At 40.3% G+C, this 27,710-nt stretch overlaps 1 protein-coding gene and 1 non-coding gene across 2 annotated transcripts in view; one reads left to right on the top strand and one right to left on the bottom strand.

Annotated features, from left to right (window-relative positions):
* RYR3 (ryanodine receptor 3) overlaps window positions 1-27,710 on the top strand; it is a 473,873-nt gene that overhangs the window by 328,816 nt on the left and 117,347 nt on the right. The window contains exons 48-53 of the mRNA XM_049790221.1: window positions 7,392-7,561; window positions 9,988-10,208; window positions 15,137-15,227; window positions 17,755-17,895; window positions 20,083-20,246; window positions 22,824-22,902. Coding sequence (XP_049646178.1) covers window positions 7,392-7,561; window positions 9,988-10,208; window positions 15,137-15,227; window positions 17,755-17,895; window positions 20,083-20,246; window positions 22,824-22,902 — 866 coding nt within the window. The remainder of the gene's footprint in view (window positions 1-7,391; window positions 7,562-9,987; window positions 10,209-15,136; window positions 15,228-17,754; window positions 17,896-20,082; window positions 20,247-22,823; window positions 22,903-27,710) is intronic.
* On the bottom strand, window positions 943-1,075 carry LOC126033282 (small nucleolar RNA SNORA51). Its single transcript, XR_007504391.1, has one exon. It is a non-coding gene; the product is annotated as a small nucleolar RNA SNORA51 (small nucleolar RNA).

Raw genomic sequence — 27,710 nt, forward strand, 5'->3', positions numbered from 1 at the left:
CTGCCAGTCTTTGGGGGTCCACTCATTGCTCAGCGACAGGCCTCTGGCCCCAGTGCTGTATTTCTTCCAGGATCATTGCAGGATGTGCTGTAAGTGCGTGGGGTGTGAGTGGGGTGGGTGGGTGGTGGTGGTGGTTATCTCTTGTTCTTTTTCTGGTAATAAATCCTCTCCTCCTGTTTCTACCTACTGTTTTTCTCCTCTGCTCCTTTGTCATGACTCCCTTATTCTGGAACTCAGAGGTAAACACACTCCAGAGTTCTCTATAAAAGTCTTTATAAAAAGGTTGATAAAATGGGATCAAAACATAGCTCTCTGAAGCATTTTCCTTCTCCATGGCCTCTGTCTCTCCCAGCTAGAGCCGCTAATGAAGACATGTTGGCACAGGTACCCTTACTGAAATGGTCTTGGGAACCTAGAGTTTTTCCCCAGTGCTGTGAGTGATATTTGTCATTTTTTAATTTATTTTTTTAAATACCTTTATTTAAGCACCATGATTTACAAGCATATTTGTGGTTGGGTTTTGATTATAAAAAAGAACATCCCCCTTCACCAGTGCAACATTCCCACCACCAATGCCCCCATCTTCCTCCTCCCCCACCCCTGCCTGTATTCAAGACAGGCATTCTACTTCTCTCATTACCATCACCATGATAGTTGTTAGTGTAGTTATTCCTCTGTGTTAAACTTATTACAAGTTAGTCTCTTCCCAAAATGTTTAATTTCTTCACATCAATTTATCTGTTGTTCATCAGGTTTCTCCTGAGAGGTGGTGGAATTGGAAAGAGCCTGAAAACCCTCAAATGAGTGTGATCATTCCATGTCTGTCCCTCTCCTCTGACTCATTTCACTCAGCATAATACTCTCCATATCCATCTTTATATGAGCAAATTTTATGACTTCATTTTCCTACCAGTTCCATAGTATTCTGCTGTGTTTCTTTTTTTTTGTCCCCCCATTCACAATACAGACCAGGCAAAGGGCCTGGTTTGAGGTGTATATGGGGTGCATTTACTGTACCTCCTCTTTCTATACAGTCAGTGTAAAGAACACAGCCTGTGGTAAGCATTAAGAGGCCTTATCTTTTCTTTGCTCTTTTTTTATTATATGTATATATAATAAAAAAGCTGGAAAAAGCTCCAAAAGCTGGAAGTTGAGCTCCCATACGATCCAACTATACCACTCCTAGGTAAATATCCTAGGAACACAAAAATACAATACAAAAATCCTTTTCTCACACCTATATTCATTGCAGCAGCACTGTTTACAATAGCCAGACTCTGAAAATAGCCTAGATGCCCCTCAATAGATGAATAGCTAAAGAAACTATGGTACATATATACAATGGAATATTATGCAGCTGTCAGAAGAGATAAAGTCATGAAATTTTTCGATACATGGATGCACATGGAATCTATTATGCTAAGTGAAATTAGAGGGAGAGAAATAAATACAAAATGGTCTCACTCATCTATGGGTTTTGAGAAAAATGAAAAACATTTGTGTAATGATTCTCAGAGACAAAATGGAGGAGGACTGGAGGGTCCAGCTCCCGACAAGGATTGTTTAGCGCAGTCACAGAAATAATTACACTGAGTACTTTCATAACAAAATGTGACTGAATGAGGGAAGTAGAAAGCCTGTCTAGTGTACAGGCCAGAGTGGGGTGGGGAGGAAAGACACTTGGGATATTGGTGATGGGAATGTACCACAGTTTCTTTATCCACTCATCTGTTCTTGAACATTTGGGTTGTTTCCTGATTCTGACTAAACGGAAAAAGAGAGAGTGATTACTTTTCTCTTCTTCAAACAAAACCATGTAACTTGATCTATCTAGTCCCACCTCCCAGTTACAGGAGGAAATAAGGGAGCTACCAAGACCAAGCAGGTGTAAGACCACTAAGTAGCAAGTTAGGCACAGAGGAGACCATGTATTCTTGTGGCCGGGGGGGGGGGGGGGGTGAGGGAGGAAGATAAGAGAGGTAGGATGGGAACGGAGGTGTAGGGAGAACAATTCGGTGATGGGAATCCCCCTGATATTATTGTCAACAATATATAAGCCACTATGATCAAAATTAAAATTATATTATTAAATTAAAAAAAGAGAGTGATAACAAAAAGGTCTGCCATAAAGACAGATGGGGGAAGGCAAGGGAGAGGAAAACTGGAGACTGGTGGAGGAAATATGCACTGATAAAGGGATGAGTGTTAGACATTGACAACTTTGTAACTATCTCATGATGATTCAACGAAATGTGTTAAAAATTAATAAACATTTAAAAATATAATCTGATTGGCAACAGATTACAGGGTTAATGTTCTGTGGAATATCTTGGTAGGGTAGTAATTTGTTACATGTATGTGAATTGATACACGTACATAAGTCATACCTTATGTAATGTCTTAAACTGATGTGGACCTGGCTTCACTGATGTTTTTATCAAAGACAGATGCATCTACAGCAGTGGTCTCAGCCAGTAACTCCATATGGCCTGGAGGTGGAGTAGGCTCTTTGACTTGGAACTACTTAATTACTCTCATGATGAAAACTTAACACATTTCTCAGAAGATACCCTTATTGTTAAATCATACATGATTGGGTTGTGAAGCATTTATCCCAATAAGGCTAATACATATTTTATCTCATATAATTAGTCATAATCACCAATTACCAAAAATGGTGGTGTTGTGGTGGTGAAATATTTAAATTCTAATCTCATAGGAAATCTCAGTTAATGTATAAAGCAGACATACCCAGAATGCATTCATCATCTAACTGAAAGTTTATCCCCTTTGACAAATATTGCCCATTTCATTTCCCCAACCCTTGATAACCACTTACCTGCTCTCCAGTTCTTTAAGTTGTGTTGTAGATTCCACAAGAGAAGCAGATTATTTGTCATGTAAGATTTGCTTTTCTCTGACTTGTTTCACTTAACATAATACCTTCAAGTTCTATTTATGCTGTCGATTACAGTATTTCATTTTTATGACTAAATATTGTGTATGTAAGAGTATGTGCCACATATTCTTTATTCTTTTTTCTTTTTATTTAGATACCATGATTTATAATAGTGTTGATATTGTTTCAGGAATACGATGTCACTACACCTCACCTACTGCCTGTGTGTCAGCATCCCTCCACCATGATCTCTTATCCCTCAGACCCTCACTCAGCAAACTCTGCTCTGTCAGCCAAATATCAGAGTCTTTTATCATTGGCCATTGTTTGTTCTCAATTCTATTTACTTTTGCTTAGCTCTTTCTTATTACGTATTGAAATATTCTAGATTTAACCACATATACTCTTTATCAATGTATCATATATTTTACATGTTTTTCTGTGATTAATTTGTATTTTGGATTAAAGAATTCTTCAGTATTTCTTTTTTTTTTTTTTTTTTTTGTGGTTTTTGGGTCACACCCGGCAGTGCTCAGGGGCCACTCCTGGCTCCATGCTCAGAAATTGCTCCCGGCAGGCACGGGGGACCATATGGGACGCCGGGATTCGAACCGATGACCTTCTGCATGAAAGGCAAACGCCTTACCTCCATGCTATCTCTCCGGCCCCCTTCAGTATTTCTTTTAATGTCAATATAGTGTTTATCGACTCCCTCTGCTTTTGTTTATCTAGAAAAAAATTGCTTTAATTTATAAAACACAATTTTTCTGGGTAAAGTTTAATTAATTTTTACTATTTCTTTTGCACAGTAAAATATATTAACCCATTCTTTCCTGGCCTATGAAACTGTTCATAGCTTTATAGGGGTTTTTTTGTATATATGAAAATTTTTTACTTTAAACTTGGGGGGCCTAAGCTGTAGAACAGTAGGTGGGTTTCTTGCCATACATGTGGCCAACCTTGTTAGATTCCTGGCATCCCACATGAGCCCAGATCACAACAAGAGTGATCTCAACCACTAGGTGTGACCTAGAAACCATAGAAAAATAAATGCCACATATTACTTTAATTTTTTCTTAGCTTTAAACAGTATTTTTGTCTTAGGTAAAATGTTTCAAATAGAAATTTTGGGTGGCCTGTTAGTTTTATAAACTTGGATGTCCAAATTTTTCCTTAAGACTTGTGAAGTTCTTAGCCTTTTTTTTTTTTTTTTTTTTTTTTTTTTTTTTTTTTTTTTGGTTTTTGGGCCACACCCAGTGATGCTCAGGGGTTAGTCCTGGTTCTGTGCTCAGAAATCACTCCTGTCTTGGGAGACCATATGGGACGCCGGGGATTGAACCCAGGTCCATCCTGGCTCAGCCACTTGCAAGGCAAACGCCCTACAGCAACACCCTAATAGCAAAGGCTATTGCTCTGGCCCCCTCAGCCATTATTTCTTAAGATTTCTCTTCTTTCCCCCTTTACTTGAAACTTCAATGAAATGTTAGCTTGTTTATATTAATTGTTTGCCTATATGTTTTCTTCATTCTCTTTCATTATTTTTTTTGTTTTATTCCTTTTATTGGGTAGTTTCAAGTGATCTTTAGTTCAGTTTCCCAAATGAGGGGTGAGACCCCAAGATTGTCCAAGAGGCCAGGTGAACATCACATAAATTGGGGGTGGGATCATGACACAAGGCTCAGGAATCAAAGAGCAGGAATGGAGGTCAGAAGAAAGAAACCAGGTTAGAAGGGTACAGTTTTCAGGGAAAAGTTAATAAATATTGTTATTCACATGTACTTTTGTTTGGGCTAAAGTAAAGTTGAAGAAGTCTTTTTTATGTGCATCTTTTTCTTTTCAAATATTTTGTTTTTTAATTATTTGTCTGATTTTGTTAAGTTTATCTCTGTTGTTTCAAGCACTCTGAACATCTTTAGAAATATTTTTTAGAAATCTCACAGATCTCTATTTTTCTGAGGTTTTTTTACTAGAATTTTAGTATGTTCCTATGGTCTACCACTTTCCCCTGAATCTTCATGATCCCGGTAGCCTTGTAAAGATATTGGAAGCAGACACCTTAAATTTTATGAACTGACTGTGGAAAGGAAAGATCCTTACCTGAACATGAGCACAATAGGCTCAAGTTGAAGTGTGCTGTGATACCAGACCTAGAGTTACAGGGTACTATGGATAGGGGTGAGTGGAAGTTTCTTTTGGGAATGAAGGTGATGCCTGGTTTTCCTTGTCTTTAAATGTCTCAGTTTTGTGGGTTTCAATGTTCAGGGAAGTCAAAACTGGTCCTCCATGCAGCGCCCTAAAAGGCTGGGGAAGCTGATTGCTTTTTTCCACGTACTTATTACCTCTTAGCATTAAGCCGTACTAGCCTGGGACATGTAGTGAAGCAAGCAAAACCATGCTATTTTTTCTTTTTCTTTTTTTAACAGGTATTCAAGATTATGTACTTCTATGTGTTGTTGAAGTTGAAGTAGACTCAACAACTCTCAGAAGGAGCTCTTTTTATTCTTGGATAACTGTATAATTGTAGACCTTTGTTGGTATACAAACATTGGGGTCTTTTGCTACTTCTTAATGACACTCTTAAATATATTCATTTTTATAACTTTATGCCAGCAAAGTATATTATAAAGTAGATACTGAAGTCAGTGTTTTCTAAAACTTGGAGCACACAACAATCTTAATATCCAGGGGAAATTACTGGTCTCGAAACACCAAATATTTCTAAGATTTATTAGCCAAATCCAACTATGCAGATCTGGCTCCCTCTGGTGCTCACGGGAGGAGAGGCAGACAGCTTCCAGCCTGGAAGTTTCCTTTCCTCCTTCTCTGACAGGCTATCCTTCCCCTTTCCAAGAGCAAACATAACACTAAATCTTTGCTATTTTCGATATGTTAAAAAATCCTTTGTTATTCCTTATTATTCTTTTATGTATTTGTTTTTTTTTTTTTTTTTTTTTTTTTTTTTTTTTTTGGTTTTTGGGCCACACCCAGTAACGCTCAGGGGTTACTCCTGGCTATGTGCTCAGAAGTTGCTCCTGGCTTGGGGGACCATATGGGACACCGGGGGATCGAACCGCGGTCCGTCCAAGGTTAGCGCAGGCAAGGCAGGCACCTTACCTTTAGCGCCACCGCCCGGCCCCACTTTTATGTATTTGTTATTTAAGTCAAACAATTTTTATTTCCCCCCTGGTTTTCCCATCTCATCTTAGATCCTCTTAATCAAAACAGGTTCAAATGATTGGATGTGATCTACATTTTAGGTCAAATAATAATTTCGAGATACTGAGAAACATTTTCTTCTATTTAAGATATAATACTCAATAACACATTTTTTCTTTTTTTTTAAAAAATATATTTATTTAAGCACCCTGATTACAAACATGTTTGTAGATAGATTTTAGTTATAAAAAAGAACATCCTGGGGCCGGGCTGTGGCGCTGGAGGTAAGATGCCTGCCTTACCTGCGCTAGCCTAGGAGACGGACCACGGTTCGATCCCCCGGCGTCCCATATGGTCCCCCAAGCCAGGAGCGACTTCTGAGCGCATAGCCAGGAGTAACCCCTGAGCGTCACCGGGTGTGGCCCAAAAACCAAAAAAAAAAAAAAAAAAAAGAACATCCTCCTTTACCAATGCAACATTCCCACCACTGATGCCCACCAATTCCCTCCTCCCTCACCCCTTGCCTGTGTACTCAAGGCAGGCATTCTATTTCTCTCACTCACTACCATTGTCATGATAGTTGTCATTTTAGTTGCAATAGCACATTTTTTAAGTTAATCTGCCATGTATTTTCTTTCTTGTCCATATAAACAAAGCAGAAAGTCCAGTGCCAATTCCTGGCACGTGTGTGTGTGTGTGTGTGTGTGTGTGTGTGTGTGTGTGTGTGTGTGTGTATGTGTGTGTGTGGTGTCTTTCTCTCATGACCAATTTTAAGCTTCCAGCGCAACTGAATGTGCAGTTGGAAAGAAAATGCACTATTACCTATGAATTAAAGCCTACAAATACAGCAGGAATAAGTTCAAATATACTTGAACAGTAAAATAGCAAACGATAAATTTTATATATTAAATATTTAAGTGTAAATTTCAGTTTCTAATCAAGGGCATCTCTAATAACTACTTCTCAAAATTTCTAAAACTCTTGACAGTCAGCTCCTCCAAGTCAGTAAAACTTGACTCCAAGGCATCAATGTAGATTTTCCAAGATTCTTTATCTGGGTGTGGGGAAGAGGGTGAATGGTACACCCAGTGGTGATTAGGGCTGACTCCTGGCTCTAACTCGAGGATCACTCCTAGAAGGCTTGTTAGGCCATGGCATAGGGGATACCAGCGATCAAACATAGATGAGCCGCATGCAAGGCCAATGCCCTGTGCTTTGCTCTGGTCCCTAAGATTCTTCTTGCTTGTCAGGAGAATGGACAGAACACGCTCTGCCTTTCAAGGCCATAGAAATAGAAAAGGAACAATGGAGCAATGCCATTTTTTGTGTCTTTCAGATGGGTCGGTGAGCGAGCCCGACATGGCGGCCAACTTCTGCCCTGACCACAAAGCTCCCATGGTGCTATTCCTGGATCGTGTTTACAGCATAAAGGATCAGACTTTTCTCCTCCACTTGTTGGAGGTTGGATTCTTACCTGATTTAAGAGCCTCCGCCTCTCTAGATACCGTAAGTTACTAAAATAAAGATAGTTGTTTCCCTAACGTTATAAATTGGCAACATTGGATTTAAACATGAATTCTTTTCTAGCTGCTAATCTATCATATAGCAATAGCACATTTGTTTTAAGGGGTGAAAAATTCAAGCACCAGAAAATGGATCATAATTTCTCAGGACAAATTTGGTAGAAGTAAAGTTGGCTTTAAATGTCATTCTATCTTCCTCTGTTTTAGGTTTGGCACTTCATTGTCGCAGGGGGAAAGAGCAGCATATTCTTTGTAGAGCATCTGGAAGCATCCCAGGCTTCCAACTACTAAATGTTGGTAGTACCACACACCCTAAAGCAATTCTAGGTATCACCAACCTACCCTGGAGGACAAGATCACCTTAGTATAGGAAATATGCCCATGTTCCTTATGAAAGAGACTGGGAATACTCTTGCCAGTCTTAGTCCTTCAATTTCATGCCTTACTCAACAAGAAGATGAGCATGTAATCCAGTGCATAATAAGGATTGGCTCAAGTTTAGAAGTCATCCAAGAACACCCAGTATCAAAATAGCAAGAGACTGAAGAAATTAAAGACCATAGGACCCTGGTGTCCTAGGTCGGAACTAAATAGACAATGAGCTAGGTTTAAAAGGAAAACATCATTTAGATCAGATCACATCTACAAAGCATCTTTTGGGTCTAGAGATTGATTTTAAAGAGTCTGAAGCACATCTTCTAGATTCACCAGGAAGTTTCTCAATAGCTCCATCTGTTCTTCAACAGAGATAGAAATCTGAATTCTGAAGTAGATGTTTAGCTAGCCAATACCTGAACTGGCTGGAGTAGAGTCCATTTGAAGAACTTACTCAGAGAGGGAAGAAGTAGCCCCTAAATGGGGAGCAATCTGAGCCCCGGTCCAAATGGGAGTTCCATCCCTATCTGCCAGCAGGAGAATTAGAAATGGTTTATCCATAAATTATTGTGTTTCTTTTCAATAATTAAAGGTATTTTTGTGGGAGTTTTTTTTGTGTGTGTGTGTGTGTGTGTGTGTGTGTGTGTGGTTTTGTTTCGAGCCTTTCTATAAAGTCACTGGCTTAAAAAATAATAATTTTTAACTTGCTGGAAATCTAAGATTCCTGATAAAAAGCACTCTGTTTTTTATAGATTATGAGGCAAAACAAAATGGAGAGTTGAAAGGGAGGGGTCTCGAAGACCCTGATGGAGGAAAATGGGCATTCTAGGAATGAGTGTAGTATTAGAATGAAGTAAAATGAACTCACTATTATCAGTATTGCAAATCACAATACCTCAATAAAATGAACAAGAGAAACCATAGCGGAGTTTGAGAAGAACCTAGATTTTTCTTCCCTACACTCTTCCCCCAGGGATAGTGAGGTGCTTAGTGAGTCACTCTGTCATTTCTCAGACTATAAATGGCCCACAGGCTCAGAGCTACACTTGCCCTCTAACATTGTCACAAACCATTGAATCTGAGAACTTGCCCAATTTCTAGCCATTTAATAATCCCAACATCACCAGATAACTTGTGGTTTTCAGGGATGTGACAATAGAGAACTAAACCCAGGTTCCTTATGGAGCAGACTAGCAGTAGGTATTGTCTTCATCATCAGGAACAGTGGATTTGTCTGGTCATCAGTGATTTAATAAGAGTTGAGGTTTCTTCTTGAGAAGGAGCTGATGTTTTGGGCCTGATTGAGTATCTGCTAGAACCCATCCAACCAGACTTTCCATTTTGCCTTTCTTTTAACATCTTTTATAGCATTAATGTTGTCTGCTCATTCCTTTCTCTCTCTCTCTCTCTCTCTCTCTCTCTCTCTCTCTCTCTCTCTCTCTCTCTCTCTCTCTCTCTCTCTCTCTCTCTCTCTCTCTCTCTTTAACCTGATGTTCAGGTTGTCTGTGATTTCATTAGTACAAAAAAGACAACACTCACCTATGGGTTTTAAGAAAAATTAAAGACATTATAGTAATAATGTCCAGCGACAATAGAGATGAGAGCCGGAAGGACCTGCTCGCGATATGAAGCTTACCACAAAGAGTGATGAGCGCAGTTAGGGAAATAACTACACTAACAACTACCATAACAATGTTTATGAGTAGGAGAAGTAGAAAGCCTGCCTCAAGGCAGGGGGTGGGGGAAGAGGAAGATGGGGGGCTTTGGTGGTGGGAATGTTGCACTGGTGAAGGAGGATGTTCTGTTTATAACTGAAACCCAACTACAATCATGTTTGTAATAATGGTGCTTAAATAAGGATACTATTTAAAAAGAGAGAGAGACAAGGGCCTAATGATTACAAATTACATTATTCATTCAGCTGCTGTGGAACAAATCTGTGTAAGCATCCTTGAACTGCTAGGTGGGGTTCAACACGGATTGGGGGTATGCTCTTCTCTCTTCCCTGAGAGACTCACCCACTCCCTTTTGCAGGTTTCTCTAAGCACCACAGAAGCTGCACTGGCACTCAATCGGTATATATGTTCTGCAGTGCTCCCGCTGCTCACAAGATGTGCCCCACTCTTTGCCGGAACAGAACACTTTACCTCTCTGATTGATTCTACACTGCAGACCATCTACAGGCTTTCCAAGGGTCGGTCCCTCACCAAGGCCCAGAGGGATACAATTGAAGAATGTTTGCTTGCCATTTGCAAGTGAGTACCTCCCCAGGAGTTTTCTTATGTGTCTGTCCCCTTTCATTTATGTGTCCCCTTCTGCATTTAATCTGGTAATCAAAAATCTCCTGAGTGTAGTCTGTATAAACTTTCTCTCCTTTTACACACACACACACACACACACACACACACACACACACACATCATACCAGCTCCTGTGGGCTAGGCTCCCCAATTAGCACCAGGCTCTTTGTGATCACTTCTGCCTTACAGTTCATCTCTTGCCATGAGGAAGTTTTAACAAAGGGTTCCAAAACCAGCCCCCAGAGTGAATGGACCCAGAAGTAGGACCTTTCAGACCTGAAGCACTCAGATTTGCATGGAATGTTTGAGCTGAAATATTCCCCTCTAAACAAGTAGGGCTCTACACAGAGGTTGGCCCCTACCAGCATGGATCCCAACAGCATCCATCCAGGCCTCAGAGATATGACAAAGAAAAGATCTCCAATTCCACTGTGAATGACAGGCAGTGATTTTCACCCCTGCAGATGGATATTGGGGCCAAGAAAGAACAGCAAATGAATTTACCCACAGGTTCTTGAACTCTCAGGAAACTATGTCAGGTGTGGTCAGGTAAGGAAGAGGCCTTTTAAAGAGCAGAGTTCAACAGCAGTACCGTCCAGTTCCCTGGTCTGCTGGTGGTCTGGAATCTTCTACCTCAAGCTGCATATTAGAGCCGGGTGAGGAGATAGAAAACATCAAAGTGCTCAACATACACCCCAATCTCCCAAATGAAACTCTTTAGAGATGTTTATGAAGCTCATTTTCCTTATAAATTAGTGGCAGTGCCAGGAATGTAATCAAAGGAAGTATATTTGCTTTGTATGTCTGAAGCTCCAGATTTGACCCCATTACAAATTTATTTCAGATTACACCAAAATGGAATAAAATTAATAAAGTTAGTTACCACTGTAACTGTGTACCCAAACAGCCAAATAACCAAATCCTCTCTAACAATAGTCTATTTTTGAAAAGCAGGGGGATCCTGTAACTGGCAGAGAGCACCTTAGAATGTTGTTGGTCTTGAGAGACAGAGTTTGACAGATGCAGTTATATGCCTCGAGGAATTAATAGGGTTTTCACTCTGCCACTTCACAAGGAAGAGTGATGGCCCCATTCCTTGTGTGTATGGCTCCCTACTTTTCTTCTCAATGATGACACAGAGAACAACTAATAGTATTTTTTTACCCCAGAGAGAAATCAAATCTAGTCTGGCGACTACATAAACAGCAGCCACAGAGCTTGTTCAACCTTTTGCTAGATCTGAACCAAATAGGTACCCTTTTAGGCCAATGGAATTTTCTTTCTGATTTCCCCAATGTTTGCTGTGCCAATGCAAAAAAAAAAAAAAAAAAAGCCACATCTACCCCTCTTCCCTTCTTTATTCTTTTCTTCTTTTAATTTTATTTATATCTAGATAGGGGCTCCCGCCTTTTTCATAGAACCTTAGAACTTGAATAATTTTGTTCTGCCTCATATTTCTATGTCTTCCTACAAATTGAAAAAAAGGGTGGGAGGAGTGGATGGGACCCAAGGGCCAAGCAATCTCAAGAGCATTGAGTGGGAAAAAAATAGTCAGCTCCAAATACTCAAGCCAAAGTCAATGACAGTAGAATCAAGAAACCCAAACTACAACAAGCTATATACAAAAGGGACCTATTACACTAGCAGTCCAGGGGGCGAAAGGGGGAGGTATGGGAGGCATGCTGGGAACTATGGCAAAGGGAGGTCAACTCTGGTGGTGGGAATGATCCTAATTCACACTCACTAAATGCCTGAAATACAACTGTGAAAGACTTGTAACTCACAATGGTCTCAAAAGTTTTTTTAATAAATAAATAAATAAATAAATAGGTACCTTAGGAACCAAAGCAACAAAGAATTCCTTTCTCCTTGCAAAAGTTGCTTCTTAAAGTGATTTTAAATAAAAGATAGTGTAGGGATGATATCCAAAAACAATAGACATGAGGATTGGGAGGATCAGTTCATAGTAGTAGACTTGCCGCTAAAAACGAAGAGTGCAGTTTGAGTAGAGAAGGGTCTACTGTGAAATGGACATGCATCGCACCCCTCATGAATAATAGTGCAAACCACAATGTCAAAAAAGAAGAGAGAGAGAGAGAGAGAAAGTGAGAGTGAGAGTGAAGTAAAATATCTGTGATGGGGTAGGGAGAGCATCAGGGAGGGTTAGAGGAAAACTGTTCACATTGGTGGCTGGAAATGCACACTGATGAAAGGTTGTTGTACATTGTATGAACAACTTTATCTATGGGAAAAATAAAGCTAGTATAGACAAACTTGTAACCATGATTTTGTAATTTAAAGAAATAAAGTAGATGTTGTGGGGAAAAATAAAGTGATTTTTGCAAAAGACAGTGTGGTAATAATATCCAGAGACAATAGAGATGAGGATCAGGAGGACCAGTCAATGGTAGAAAGCTTGCCACAGAGAAGGAACTGCAGTTAGAGTAGTGAAGGGTCTACTATATCAGTGGTAGTTAGAACTGATCTCCCTTCATAAGAACTGGGTGCTGAAAGAGGATAAAGGGAAATGCATGGCATCCCTCCATTAACAATAGTACAAACCACAGTGTCAAATAAAGAAGAAAAGAGAGAAAGTAGAGAGGGAGAAGTAAAATGCCTGCCCCAGAGGAGGCAGGGATGGTGAGTAGAAGAAAAATTGGGGACATTGGCATCAGAAAATTTGCGTTGTGCTGCAAATCAAAGTATCTAAAAGGTGAAAAAACGAAGAGAGAGAAAGAGAAACTGAAGAAAAATGTATGCCCCAAAGACATAAAGGGGAGAGAGAGGGTATCAGAGAGGGTGAGTGGGAAACTGGCAGAAAATGTGCACTGGTGAAGGTACATTGTAAGACTGCAACTTAATCATGAACAACTTTATCTGTGGGGGGAAAAATTGTGTTGTGAACAACAACAAAAAAAGAACTAACTTGCTTTCATTGAAATAAAGAAAGTGATTTTGCTCATAATAAAATCTTATTGGCCAGGCTGATGTTAACTGCAGCTGCTTCTTTGTTTAATATAATATCTTTATTTAAGCACCATGATTACAAACATGTTTGTAGTTGGATTTCAGTCAAAATACAACACTCCCACCTTTACCAGTGCAACATTCCCAGCTGTTCTTAAGGAATAAAAATTTGGGGGAATTTTGACTCTTACATAAATCTACAACTCATAGTCCTAGTATTTTAAGTCATGTCCATTTTTCTCTTTTTGTTCTATTTGAACTCTAGAGATTTCCATTCTGGTGTAATAGAGTCATAAAGAGAATTATATGTGTTTTCATTGCTTGCTTTTATTCCAACTGACCCATCTTAGGTGATACTACAAAAGAGCTAAATTAAAATATCAATAATTGAGCAGTTTTAGGTTATGATTACTAGATTCAAAGATCAGGTCAATTACTTGTTGCTTGTCTTAACTAACTTGTCCCTCTTGGGCTTTACATCGAGAGACCAGCTCTAGAAGGGTGAGAAGTGGTGAGTTCTGCTGTTCTTGCCTTTCATAACCATCATTCTCCCTGGGATGTCTAACATGTTGTTTTTGTGAAACTCTAACATTTAATATCTGAGCTCTCAGTTTTGCCTCCTAGACTCATTAGGTCTCTTTAGGAGGAATTAAGGGTTTATGAACCACCTGACTTGATTGATTGCCAAACTGAGTGCCAAATTGATTGTATATGTGAACATTTAAATAGAAGCTACCATATGTTTCACTCTATAAGACGCACCTGACCATAAGACACACATAGTTTTTAGATGAGGGAAACAAGAAAAAACTGATTCCAAAAGCAAATAGTGCGACGTGAGATGTCGTCAAATGGTGGCTGAGAATAACTAACCTGCGAGGTCAAAGTATATTTGCAATATACTGGTTCTCAGCAGGTTAAACACATTAACCTCTTTTTGTTACAACAGAAAATAAAAAGACTCAGCTCCAAATGGCATTCACTCCATAAGATGCAGAGACATTTCCCTCCATCTTTTGGAGGGAAGGGGAAAGTGTGTCTTATGATACAAAAAATACAGTAAATCATTGTTACTCATCTCTCCATCTCTATCAAAAATCTACTTAAACAAAATAACAAAGCTATGAATTCTGATAGTTTTCTAATTTTAGCATAGCTGAATTTTAAATAAGTGTTTTGAGAACAGAGAATTCGAAGAAATTAGCCCAAACATGACAATTTCATGTGCTACATAGAAAAAGGACTTCAAGGTGCTCTTCAGATCACACCAGTAGATGGCCTCCGATTCCACATCTTCTCCTGGTCAACTCTAGGTTGTCTGTAAATTTGAGGGTGGTCAAATAAAAACTGTGGTCCTTAAAAATGCAGCATAGTTTAGTTCTGTTAGATTTCTTTATACATCCTCAGCAGCTATAATTTTTATGTGCATAATCCCTTGAACTTCTTCTTACATGACATTGAATTTCAGGGTAGGAAGTTGGAACTTCCTACTAAGGTCTGGGTCTGGCGTCTTAGACCACTTGTCCTTCCAGAATGCCTGTCTTGAATACAGGCAGGGGTTAGGAGAGGAGTGAGAGGGGGACATTGGTGGTGGGAATGTTGCACTAGTGAAGGGGGGTGTTCTGTTTATGACTGAAACCCAACTATCGTCATGTTTGTAATCAAGGTGTTTAAATAAAAACATTATTTTTAAAAAAAAAAAGAATTTCACCGTTGGTTTTTCAAGTCACAACCCCCCCTTTCTGAATTTAGATTATCCTCAGTTTGTATGAACTGTTTATGAAGTTTGGTTTTCTCAGAATCTTGAATTTTTCATTGCTTTGAAGTTTCATTCATTCATTCAAATATGGCTATGATATTGTATTTCTTCCTTTTTTCTTTTTTCTACTTGTCCTTTTTCTTATTCTACCACACAGTCACTTGCGACCTTCCATGTTACAGCAACTCCTGCGACGTCTTGTTTTTGATGTCCCACAGCTCAATGAATACTGCAAGATGCCTCTGAAGGTAAACTCTCATGTTAAGAAATGCAGCAGCCCCTGATACAGGGAACTTGCCTGATCCAACATGACATCTTCGTATCCTAAGAAGCAAAATGCATGTTAAATTATTCTGTTCCTTTGAGTGGAAAGTGATGACACAACCTACAAAATCAGACCTTTCCTTGGGTGTCTAGGTAGAAAGCTCCAGATTCATAAACTGCTTCAATTTCCTGTTTTCCCACTGACTACTTGTATTTCGCAAAGACAAGTAAGAGGACTTGGTTTTTGGTCTGGGGCTTTGGTGGGGGAGGAGTTGCCCTCATTACATTTCTTACAATGTTTTTTATGGCAGCAAGCTTGGAAGGCCCTATGAGATTTCACTTACAAAACATAATAAAATGGTCTCTTCTATTTCTTACTGCTTTTTTGCTTTCCCCCTCCTTTAAGAGTTTCTCTTTTAACTTTATTCTGTTCTTTGTTCTCCTTTTTGTTTGTTTTGTTTTGTTTTGAGCCAGACCCAGCAGTGTTCAGGGGTTACTTCTGGCTCTGTGCTCAAAAATCATTCCTGGCAGGGCCAGAGAAATAGCATGGAGGTAGAGTGTTTGCTTTGCATGCAGAAGGACGGTGGTTTGAATCCCGCCATCCCATATGGTCCCCCGAGCCTGCCAGGAGCGATTTCTGAGTGTAGAGCCAGGAGTAACCCCTGAGTGCTGCTGGATGTGACCCAAAAAAATCGCTCCTGGCAGGCTCAGGGGACCATATGAGATTCTGGGGATCAAACCTAGGTCTGTTTGCTTGCAAAGCAAATGTCCTACTGCTGTGCTATCACTCAGCCCCCTCATTCTCCTTTCTTTATGTAAAATAAGACCACAACCCTTCTTTCCCACCATTTCTGTCCTATTTCTGATTTTTCTCACAAATCACACACATTTTATCCTGATCCCTGGGAGGCCCTAAGCCAGGGTGGAAGGGCTCTTGACCAGCTAGCTACCCACTCAAGAGGCCAGCCACATTCTCTGTTTTACCTAGGAGCCACCTGCCACATTTCATCTTCAAAAGTGTCAGCAATAACCAGTCATGCCTGAAAATCCTTCCTAATGATTTGAACAGCACTTTTCCTTCTTTTCAGAAATAGTCCAAGCAAGGATTTCAGAAGCACTTTGCTGGAATTACAGCATTCCCAGGAGCCCTTAGTTCAGTCTTCTTTCTCTGTGCCAGGCTGCAAACAGTTTGGCTGATGGGAGAGATTCCACAGCCCTCCACGGGCTCATTGTCCCCAACCCCAAGTCCCAGTTTTAATCGTGAAAGCTATTTGAGCTGAAAGCCAGTTTGCACAGTTCAACGTGGCTTTGCTTCCTCAGCAGGCCTGCACTGTCAGCTGGATTTGGGCTCCCGAGAGGCATTATTGAGGCACCCAGTAAACTCTCACTCCTTCCTGTCAAAGACAGGGTACTTTTTCTTTTTCTTTTTCTTTTTTTTCAAAACAATATCTTTATTTAAGCACCATGATTACAAACACAATTATAGTTGGGTCTCACCTTCATGTATGGGACCATTGCCAGTTTTCTTTTGCCCTCTACTGGCTCATTATGAAGCTGCTGCATGCACTTTGGGCCCTCAGAAGCTAATATCAAACCAGACACTGCAGTCAGTTGTCAGTGAAGCCCCGAGTTCTTCGACTATTTTACATGCTCTGATAGGTACCTATCTTGCATACCAACCCACAGATCAGCAGTGTTTTTAATATCTTTATTTATTAATTGATTGATTGGTTTGGGGGCCACACCCGGTGCCACTGGTTCTGCACTCAGAAATTGCACCCAGCAGGTTGGGGGACCATATGGGATACCAGGAATCTAACTGGGTCCCTCCCAAGTCGGCTACATGCAAGGCAAATGCCCTACTGCTGTACTATCTCTCCTGCTCCAGATCAGCAGTATTAACCAAGTGACAGACCAGTCTTTTTTAACCTTTCTGTACCTGCAGACTAGCACTGTTCTGGGAACTGCTGGTTGAAAAAATCACTGAGGTAGAAAAAGCCCCTCAGACCTGCTGTATGCTCCCCACCTTCTCCTTTCCACACCAGCATCACTTGCAGAAACTGTCAGACCATAAGCGATGGACTCAGAAGAGTTTCCTCCTGTCTCTGACTGACTATATCATATCTGGTGACCACTTTCCGGGGGCAGCACATTCTCTCAGGAAGTGTCATCTCTTTCTGTGTCAGTGACTGTGAGGGGCACAGTGGGCAGTAGGAATAATTAGTCATGCAGGTTGACCTGGCATTGGAGGCAGCTCCTTGGGCTTGACTTGCCAGTGACTGTGAGGGGCACAGTGGATAGCATGAATAATCCATCAAGTTCATCTGGGCTGGAGTTCCTTGAGCCCAAATGCCCATTTTTCTTTCCCTGTGGTGTGGGAGGGCTTCTCGTTACAAATATTGGCTGCCCTCTCCTCATGCTCTTTTTCCTTCCTTTTCTCCTTTTCTTTTCACATGTTGTGGACGCCTTCTCTCCCCGGCCCGTGGTACAACCCTAATCGGAACTATCCAGCTTCTTACGAATCACTATGAGCAGTGCTGGAAATATTACTGTCTGCCCTCAGGATGGGGGAGTTATGGACTTGCTGTAGAGGAAGAGCTGCACCTGACAGAAAAGCTCTTTTGGGGGATTTTTGACTCTCTCTCCCATAAGGTAATGGAGCCATTTCCTGGACATGATGGAGACTCCCTTTGTGTTTCTTTGTGGGAAACACCAAGTTGTCCTTACAAATAAGAACAACTCAACTCTGCTCAGCTCTTCCTATGTACTTCTCATGTATGTGACATTCATCTTTAGTCCTGCTCTCTGAGATCTGAGTGGGCCTATCCCCTCACTGCCAGGCAAGGGTATGAACAGTGCCAGACAGCTGACTCATGGACTGCCCAGATACATAAATTTAATGCCAGAGTCATATTTGTGATTCCCTCTGTCCTCAACCCTTTCCTCTTGACTTTGTTGGCCCATGATGGAATCAAGTTGGGGGGGGGGAGCCTTGATCTCTGCTTTTAAATAGGGAGGTGGGAGTTGTAGACATTACTCTATACTTGGGGTACTTCCTCATGGCCTTGCTGAAAAGGAAGCAGAGAAGAGACTGAAATCCCAAGTCCCTACTCTCAGTGGGGACAGGCAGGTTGGGATACAGACCAACTCGCAGACGTGCCTCCACTTCCCTTCACCCATTTATTTAGACTTTTGAGGTCACCCACTTTCAAGACAAAAGTAAGCGGATGTGAAGTGTGTCCGCCATTTATCTGAACATGAGTTTCTTTACTTCTGGATCTGTTTGTCTAAGTCAATCCAACGTGTATCCTCACATTCTTGCAAATCCTCAGATTCAGCCGAACCCAGATGAAAAATACATGCAATCGAGCATAAGACATGGGATTTCTGTCTGTATATTGAACATGTGCAGGCTTCTTTTTTTTTTTTTTTTTTTTTGCTATTCTCTAAACATTGCAGTGTGACAACTTTTATGGCATTTATGGCGTGTTTGCTAGTATGGCTAATCTTGATGTGATCTAACCATGTAGGATAATAACCTATATAGTATGCAAATATGTACAGGAGCAGCTGCAGAATAGGGAATCTGGAGTAAAAAGAAGGCTAGAACTAACCTGCGTGGCTATAGAAGGGATATACAGAAGGGATAAAGAAAGGGCATAGAAGGGATATAGAATACCTATATCAATCCCTTTTCCTCACCCTTATTATTTGACCAACATTCCAGTCTGGGCAAGGCTTAAGAGGACGGTCATATTATTATGCATGAGCAGATAATATCAACATATGTTCCCTATCATTATTGCAGGAAGTGGCAAAGCATCAAGTGCTCTCCCCACCCCTAGGCTATATCAATTTTCATAACTTCCTATGGAAAACAAGTTTATAATTTTTCTAATCAAGAGAGAGCCACTTTGAAGGGCTAAGAAGATATCTCAAGTGGTAGAACATCAGCTAGCATGTACAAGACCCTGAGTTCAATCCACAGCTTAACCTACCCACCATACCATAAACTTGGTGACTCTAGGAACCCAACACCAGTATGGCCCCTGTGAGGTTATGTCTTGAAATTAACTCTTTAGGAGATATTGGATCACTCATTGTTTTTGAGTCATACCTGGTGCTACTCAAGGCATCTTGCATTTCCAGAAATGGAAAGCAGGCCGTCTGCATATGGGACTCATACTCCCATCCTTTGAGCCATTTTCCCAGTCCTGGGAGATGCTTACTTAAATTTTCATTTCAGATTATTTCTCCTCAAGCAAATGGAAATCTGGTTTGTTTTGTTTTGTTTTGTTTTGTTTTTGAATTTGGACCACACCCAGTGACAGCTGGCTTGGGGGAACCATATGGGACACCAGCGGATAAAACCATGGTCCATTCTAGTTCAGTGCATGCAAGGCAAATGCTCTACACGCAGGGGTCTCAAACTCAATTTACCTGGGGGCCGCAGGAGGCAAAGTCAGGGTGATCCTTGAGTGCAAAGTCAGTAGTAAGCCTTGAACATTGGGGGGTGTGACACAAACAACTAAATCAAAACAAAACAAAAAAAGATTCCTGTAGGGCAGGGCCACAAAATGTTGTACGGAGGGCCGTTTGCGGCCCGTGGGCCGTGAGTTTCAGACCCCTGCCAGAGGCTCAGCTTGCACTACCATTCTGGCCCCAAAGCTGAAATTTTTAATGTTCACTCATTCTCCAGTATCTACCAGAAAGAGTTACAAAGGGCTTGCCTGGCTTTCCTTTTAATTTGATTAGGAAAAGACATGTTGATTTTTTTTTATTGATGAATTATTCTGCCTAGGACCATGGAACTAACATGTTCTATATGTTCCCCCACAGAAGTATGATCCAGATCTTTTCCGAATGGCCCTGCCTTGTCTCAGTGCTATAGCTGGGGCCTTGCCACCGGATTATTTAGACACTAGAATCTCAGCCACATTGGAGAAACAGGTCTCAGTGGATGCAGAAGGCAACTTTGACCCCAAACCTATCAACACCATGAAGTAAGTTTCTAATTATTTTTAAGTTGTTTCTGTGGTCAGTTTTTTTTTTTCTTCAGATGGTATCAGGAAATTAAATCTCTCCTCCCTCCTTTCCTGCAAACACTGTTCCACATTACTCCCGTCGTGCCATATCAGACACTGAGCATCACCCTAAACTCCTGAAGGTTTAATCCATCCATATTATAGTCTATGCCACATTATTATATTTTGCCATTTTTCTACAGAGTAGGGCTCCTTTATTCTCACAAACATTTACACATAAAAATATTACCAGGAATATTGCACCTAACAAATGATGCTATTAATTTAGTAATGAGGTTTTTTTGACAAAATTTTTACTCTTTGTGCATTAGGCCTATATAGTTATATTGATATTATACCTCTAAATAACTGCAATGAGGAACACTCAGCTGAGCTTGGGCAAATCTTGGGTATAAAATCAGAACATAGATCTAATTGAAGACCTAGACACTAAACCAGATCTTTGCCATAGTAAGAAGGGGTACTAGAATTTTGGAATAAATCTATACTAGTGCTTTTCGATCTTTCCTTCTGATTTCCCAGTATTTCTCCTTGGTGGTCTTCAGGCCAGTGCTTATATAAGTTCAGATGGCACTCCTGCCCCAATTTTGATTTTGTACCGTGGGTCATATCATCTTCATCCCCAGTCTCATTTCTATTAGAGTTTTTTTTCAGATAGACATTGTTTTCTTTTTGTTTTGTTTTATTAATATCTTTATTTAAACAACTTGATTACAAATATGATTTTAGTTGGGTTTCATTCATGTAAAGAACACCACCCCCTGTCCTTCCACTTTTCTGTTAATTTCCTTAAATAAAATTATTTTCTTAAATAAAATTATTTTACTTTAAAAAAAAAAAAAGAATACCACCCCCTTCACCAGTGCAACATTCCCATCACCGATGTCCCAAGTCTCCCTCCTCCCCACCCACTTCTGCCTGCACTTGAGACAGGCTTTCTACTTCCCTCATTCATTCACATTGTTAGGATAGTTGTCAGTGTAGTTATTTCTCTAACTCACTCAACACTCTTTGTGGTGAGCTTCATGTCTTGAGCTAGACCTTTCAGCCCTCATCTCTTTTGTCTCTGAGAGTTATTGCAAAAATGTCTTTTATTTTTCTTAAAACCCATAGATGAGGGAGCCTATTCTGCATCTATCTCTCCCCCTCTGACTTATTTCATTCAGCAGTTTTTTTTTAAATAAACTTTATTGATTGATTGATTGTTTTGTTTGGGGGTTACACCTAGTGGTGCTCAGGGGTTACTCCTGGCTCTGCTCTCAGAAATCACCCCTGGCAGGCTGGGGGACCATATTGGATGCTAGGAATCAACTCGGGTCCCTCACAGGTCTGCTGCATGCAAGGCAATGCCCTACCACTGTGCTATCTCTCTGGCCCCTCTATTAGAGAGTTCTGAAACCACTTTTGACCTGGGTTTTGTGACAGTAGATCTCAAGTGAGAGGTCTAACCTACCTTTCCAAAGACTGTCAGCTTTGCTCAGGTATAACATTTATCCTTGGAAAAGTTAAATAAACATCCCATCAGATAGCCTCGATTAGAATGGATGTTGAAGAGCAAACCTGAACTTAGAGGCACATTGGACTTTGCGAATGTAAGTATGAGAAGGATGATCCTTGGAGTTTATTTAACTGGGTGTTTTTAAAACATTGTGAAACATGCTATACTCGAGCATTGTGTGCTGGTAAGTGGCTCCATCCTATTTGTTATAGTTCTGACTTCTTCAACTAGACATATCTCTGACATCAGATTTGTTCTTTGAATAATGTGGATAATAGGGCTAACTTGCTCTCATAAGCAGAAAAGAATATTAGTACAAGGACAAGGAGAAGCAGACAAAATGAAAAGCCAAACCAGAGTCAAAGCAGAGTGACCCAATGGATGGTTTTCAAGAATTCTCATTAAAATAATCACCTGAAGTTGGCCACCTGGCCTCACCCAACTCAAGGTCACATTCCAGGGAAAGTGGATCTTATTGTTCCAGTCAGATATCCATTGTCAGCAAGATGACAAACAATACAAGAATATGTGTTCCTTCATGGATCTAGAGACTGTCACTTCAGTGGGGACAAAAGCTGTAGGGCTCCAGAACCAAGAGGGGGTCTACTCTACTTTCAAATGTGCAGTATTCCAACCTAAGTCACCGAATTCAAAACGGTGGACATGATGGTTTTGCCACACTTGGCATCTATTTCTGTCCCTCCCAGACTGAAGCCCTAAGATGCCAGGCCAGTGCAGCTGTCTATCTTGAAGACTTCTGGTTCAGGAGCCAAAATGGTTCCCCAGAAGTCCAGGAAACCCAGAGAAGAGGTACCAGGGAGGATGGCATCACTGCAACAGAAGCCTCCTCTGTGGGCAAGTGTCTGAGATATAGCTATTACTTTCACCTCAGGCTGCTTATCGTGGATGCCAGCTTCAGCCTCAGACTTAGCTGGTTGGTCAGATCTACTTCTCATGATTGACTGTTGATTTTAATCATCTTCTCAGCACTTTGTTGAAACTCTTGTGGAGGTTGTGTTCATTTCTCCTTGTTTCAGTTTCTCCTTGCCTGAAAAACTGGAGTACATTGTCACCAAGTATGCTGAGCATTCACATGATAAATGGGCCTGTGACAAGGTAGGGATTATCGTCCAACTGACAATTGTCGGGGGGAGAAAAACAGCCCAAGAATATTAAAGGGTCCAGTTCTGGAAAAATGCCTGATTTGTCGAAGTGACAGACTTGCCATGCCAAGAGTATTCGTGACTTCTGAGCAGCGATTTCCCAGGGTTGGTGGAGGTCGGAGAAAAAGACAGCAACAGCTGCTGGTGCTGATTTTTTATTTCTCCAGAAAATGATTGATTCTGGGAATATTAACTTCTTCCTTAACATTGCATTTCCTGGTCTCCTTTCCCAAACCCTTACTTGCATACATCCAGCATAAATTCTTAAGACCAGGTGAGAGGCACTGATTAATTTAATTTTTTGGATATAGTATTGGGAACAAAAATTAAAGAGAAAGCCTTATTCTCATTTTGTCAGGAGCTGGAATTTATTTAAAGGAAGATCTCTCCTCTGTCTTCCTGTGGTAGGCAGCAGTAGAACTTCCAGACTCTCCCTTATTAATAAACCCGTCCATCTGGTGTTTAAAATTCCTCTCCACATGAGGTCAATCTTCTTAATAAGTTTAATTGTTCTGTCAACCCTTTAATGCCGGCAGGCAAAGTGGGAGGAATGTGCCAAAGACATCCAGGATTTCACTCCAGGTTTGGGCAGGCAACTAAGGATCAGGGTCATTGCTCAGCTGCAGTTTATTGAACAAAACAGTGGACCAGTCCCCACAGCAAAGCCACTGAGATCTGCCCGCATAAGACACACCAGAATTGGGGATGCCTGAAGGACTGGTTCAGTCTTTATACTGATATAACCTCAGTTCTCATTCTTTCATGAGTCACTCCTTAGGGCCAATGCACATCATCATCATCATATTTTTACAGGGGCTAATAATACTCCAGGATTTAATTCCTGGAGTAGACATTGGAAATATTTTTCTATTAAGGACCAAATAGTAAACATTGTAGTCTTTGCAGGCCAAGAGACCTCTGTGGCAGCGAGTCATCTCTACCATATTAGTGTGAAAGCCAACTTGAGCACACAGAAATCAGAGTGTGCCTATGTTCCAGTCAAACTGTTGAGGCAGGTTGTCTACCAGATTTGGCGCCAGGCTATTATTTGCTGGCTCAGAAGTATCTATATTTTCTCAGCACTCTTTACAAGTGCCATGGGGCTAGGTTATGCATTAAGGGGGACAGGATATCTCCAGGAATCCAAAGCAATAACCAATTTATCATGGAACCATGTGGATTTTACCTTGTAAGCCTCTTAAATGTGAACATCTCTCTCTATACCTATGCTGTGTCCTCAATCCAAGCTGCCATCTTGTTCTACTCAGATGATTGTGATCACTTCCTCACCAGTCTGCCTACATACATATCCTCTCATTTGCTCTTCACACTGCAGCCAGTAATAGTTTTGGAATGCAAATTTGCTCTTGTTCTACCATTGTTCTACAACCATGCCCCTCCTCCTATAACTATAAACATTTAGTAGTTTCTATATATAATAAAGCAGCCAGATCTTTTATATAGTCTTTCTACTCTGGCCTCCACCATCTCTACTGGATCTTTAACTTTTCTCTCTTCCCTTCATATACATAAAGACACACACACACACACACACACACACACACACACGTGCCTGACGTCATCCTCTGTATGAGCCAAGTGCCCACCTTTGCTTCCATGTACACACCAATCACCAAGTCATTTTTCAAGCCCCCAAGTGAATTTCTAGGACATCTTACCCATATTTCTCAGATTTAGGCCTACTAAGTCTCTTATTCTTTCTTTTGTAGTGTTTTATCTCAGTTTTTTACATTTACAACAGATGTTCACTTTTAGTTATCAACTATATTTACTGCATGATATTTGATTAACCTCTATTCCACCTAAGCAGATTAGAAACATTATGTTTGCAAAAACAAACTTTTTTTCATTGCTTTGTTAGTCTTGGTTTCCTAATGCAGAAATAAAATTTTTCCCATGTCCTTAAGGACCTGTATCTTGTGAGACTAATTAATTAAATCATCCATCACAGATTGTATAGCACTGGGAAATACATGATGGTTATATCTCCCTAGAGGAATTCATAATCCAACAATGAGACCCAGTAGTGCTTTATCCAACAACTGGGATATCAACACCAGGATTGGTAGTTGTTTGAGTACAAGAAAGTGTGTCTTGTATGATGATGGCACAATAGATCCAGGCCTAGAGAAACAAAGAGTTGGTGGCTTAAAGGAAACAGAATTCAAAAGGGCAGGATCATGTATCAGAATAAAGAAGATACACCAAAGCAGGTAAACAAGATTTTCGTCAGAACCTTAGACCCTAGAAAGCATTTTATCAAGAGGACAGATGGAAGTTAGAAAATTCTAATACAACAGTCCTTGATCAGGATAAATTACAAATGTCACCTGACAGTGGTTTAGAACAGGAAGGCCATGGAAAAGTGCACAGGCAGGAAGACGTAAGAAGTTGAAGTAAGCAAGGTGAAAGATCATGGTGGACCCAATTTAAGTTCTGGCCAGGAACATAGAAATTAAATGTATCCATCTGGATCCATCTCTTCTCAGATGAGAGAATGAATGAAAAAAGGTATCAAGAAGACTATTTCTGGCTAGGACAGAGTATATGTTGGTGCCATGAGTTAGAGGATACTGAAAAAGAAGAGCCGTTTAGAGAAGTGTGGGGTTCTATTCAAATTTATGCTAATTGGTATTTAGGCCAAGGCTAGACTTAGGTTAATTTAGGGTTGGGTTTAGGTTTGCAATAGTTTATGGTTTATGTGTGGCTATGTTCAAAGTTAAAAATAATGTTATTATAGTTATTGTTAAATTTAGGCTAATGGTTTAAGACTAGGCTAGAGTAAGATTAACTTAATATAAGGTTAAGGTAAGTATTTGGGTTAAGGTTAGGGTTAGAGTTTTTTAACTAATATCTTTGTTGAGGCACCATGATTACAAACATGTTTGTAGTTGGGTTTCAGTTATAAAAAAGGACACCCCCTTTTAACCAGTGAAACCTTCCCACCATCAATGCCCCCAGTTCTCTTCTCCCCCACCCACTGCCTGTATTCAAGAAAGGCATTCTATTTCTCTCACTCATTGCCATTATCATGATAGTTGTTAATGTAGTTATTTCTCAAACTGCACTCACCGCTCTTTGTGATGAGCTTCGTATCATAGGATGGTCCTTCCAGCTCTCATCTCTATTGTCACTGTGTATTATTATAGTAATGTCTTTTATTTTTCTTAAACCCTATAAATTAGTGAGACTATTCTTACTAATGTCTATCTCTCTCTGACTTATTTCACTCAGCATAAGTTTCCATGTCCATCCATGTATAGGAAAATTCATGACTTCATTTTCCTGATGGCTGCATAGTATTCCATTGTGTGTATGTACCACAGATTCTTTAGCCATTCATCTGTTGAAGGGCATCTGGGTTGTTTCCAGATTTTGGCTATTATAAATAGCACTGCAATTAATATAAATGTGCAGAAGGTGTTTTGTATTGTGTTTTTGTGTTCCTAGGGCATGTCCCTATGAGTGGTATGGCTGGATTATATGGGAGCTCAATTTCCAGTTTCTGAGGAATCTCATGTTATTTTTCATAAAGGCTGGACTAGATGGCATTCCAACCAGCAGTGAATGAGAGTTCCTTTCTCCACATTCCCATCAGCACAGATTGTTCTTGTTCTTTGTGATGTGTGCCAGTCTCTGTGGCGTGAGATGGTACATCACTGTTTTGATTTGCATCTCCCTGATGAGGAGCATTTTTTCATGTGTCTTTTGGCCATTTATATTTCTTCTTTAATAAACTATCTGCTCATTTTTTGTCCCCATTTTTTGATGGGGTTACATAAAAATAGAGCACCACAAAACTCATGAACAAACCCTAACCCTAGCCCTCATCGAAATCCTAACCCTAAAATGATGAATTAGCCTAAATTTAATCATCATTATGTACTTAACTTTTATTTTGACTTTAAATTAGCCAAACCTAACACTTACCCTTCTACTTTTCTCAGCACTAATACTAACCCGAATCCTAATCCTAACCTTTATCTTATACTATCCCTTATACTATACTAATTTAGGCCTAAAGCTATGAATTAGTCAATCATCCAATATTGAACTTGCTTTTTTAATTTTGAACATAGCAAAATGCACAACTAAACCCTATGCAATCCCTAACTTTAACTCTAATCCTAGTCCTAATATATACTAACCCTGACTCTGCTAAGACTTAAAACTTCCTATTGGTCAAAATTTAACTATCACCATATACATAACATTGGTTTATAATTTTGGATGTAGCAAAATCTAAAACCTAAATCTATCACAGTTTCTAACCTCAACTCCTTGGCTAATCCTCCACTAACTGTAATCTACATTAACTTTACCCTAGCCCAGTCCTAAATCTAACAGCTAGCCTAAATTTAGCAATTTCCCTATACTTTACCCCAATTTCTTTTTGGTTTTTTGGGCCACACCCATTTGATGCTCAGGGGTTACTCCTGGCTAAGCGCTCAAAAATCGCCCCTGGCTTGGGGGGAACCATATAGGATGCCGGTGATCGAACCTCGGTCCTCCTTGGCTACGCTTGCAAGGCAGACACCTTACCTCTAGCGTCACCTCTCCGGCCCCACTTTACCCTGATTTTTAAGATTAGCATAGACAAATATAAACCTGAATTCTTCACAAATCCTAACCTTGGAGGGTGGAGACTGATTGCCGCCAAATGTCATTGCAAAAGGCTGCTGCCTGACCATTGGCTGCAGCTTTTGTTTTTCTGTCACCAGGAGGGATTTTTGAGTGCAG

This window comes from Suncus etruscus, chromosome 16 (genome assembly GCF_024139225.1).
Source record: "Suncus etruscus isolate mSunEtr1 chromosome 16, mSunEtr1.pri.cur, whole genome shotgun sequence".
Taxonomy (NCBI): Eukaryota; Metazoa; Chordata; class Mammalia; order Eulipotyphla; family Soricidae; genus Suncus; species Suncus etruscus.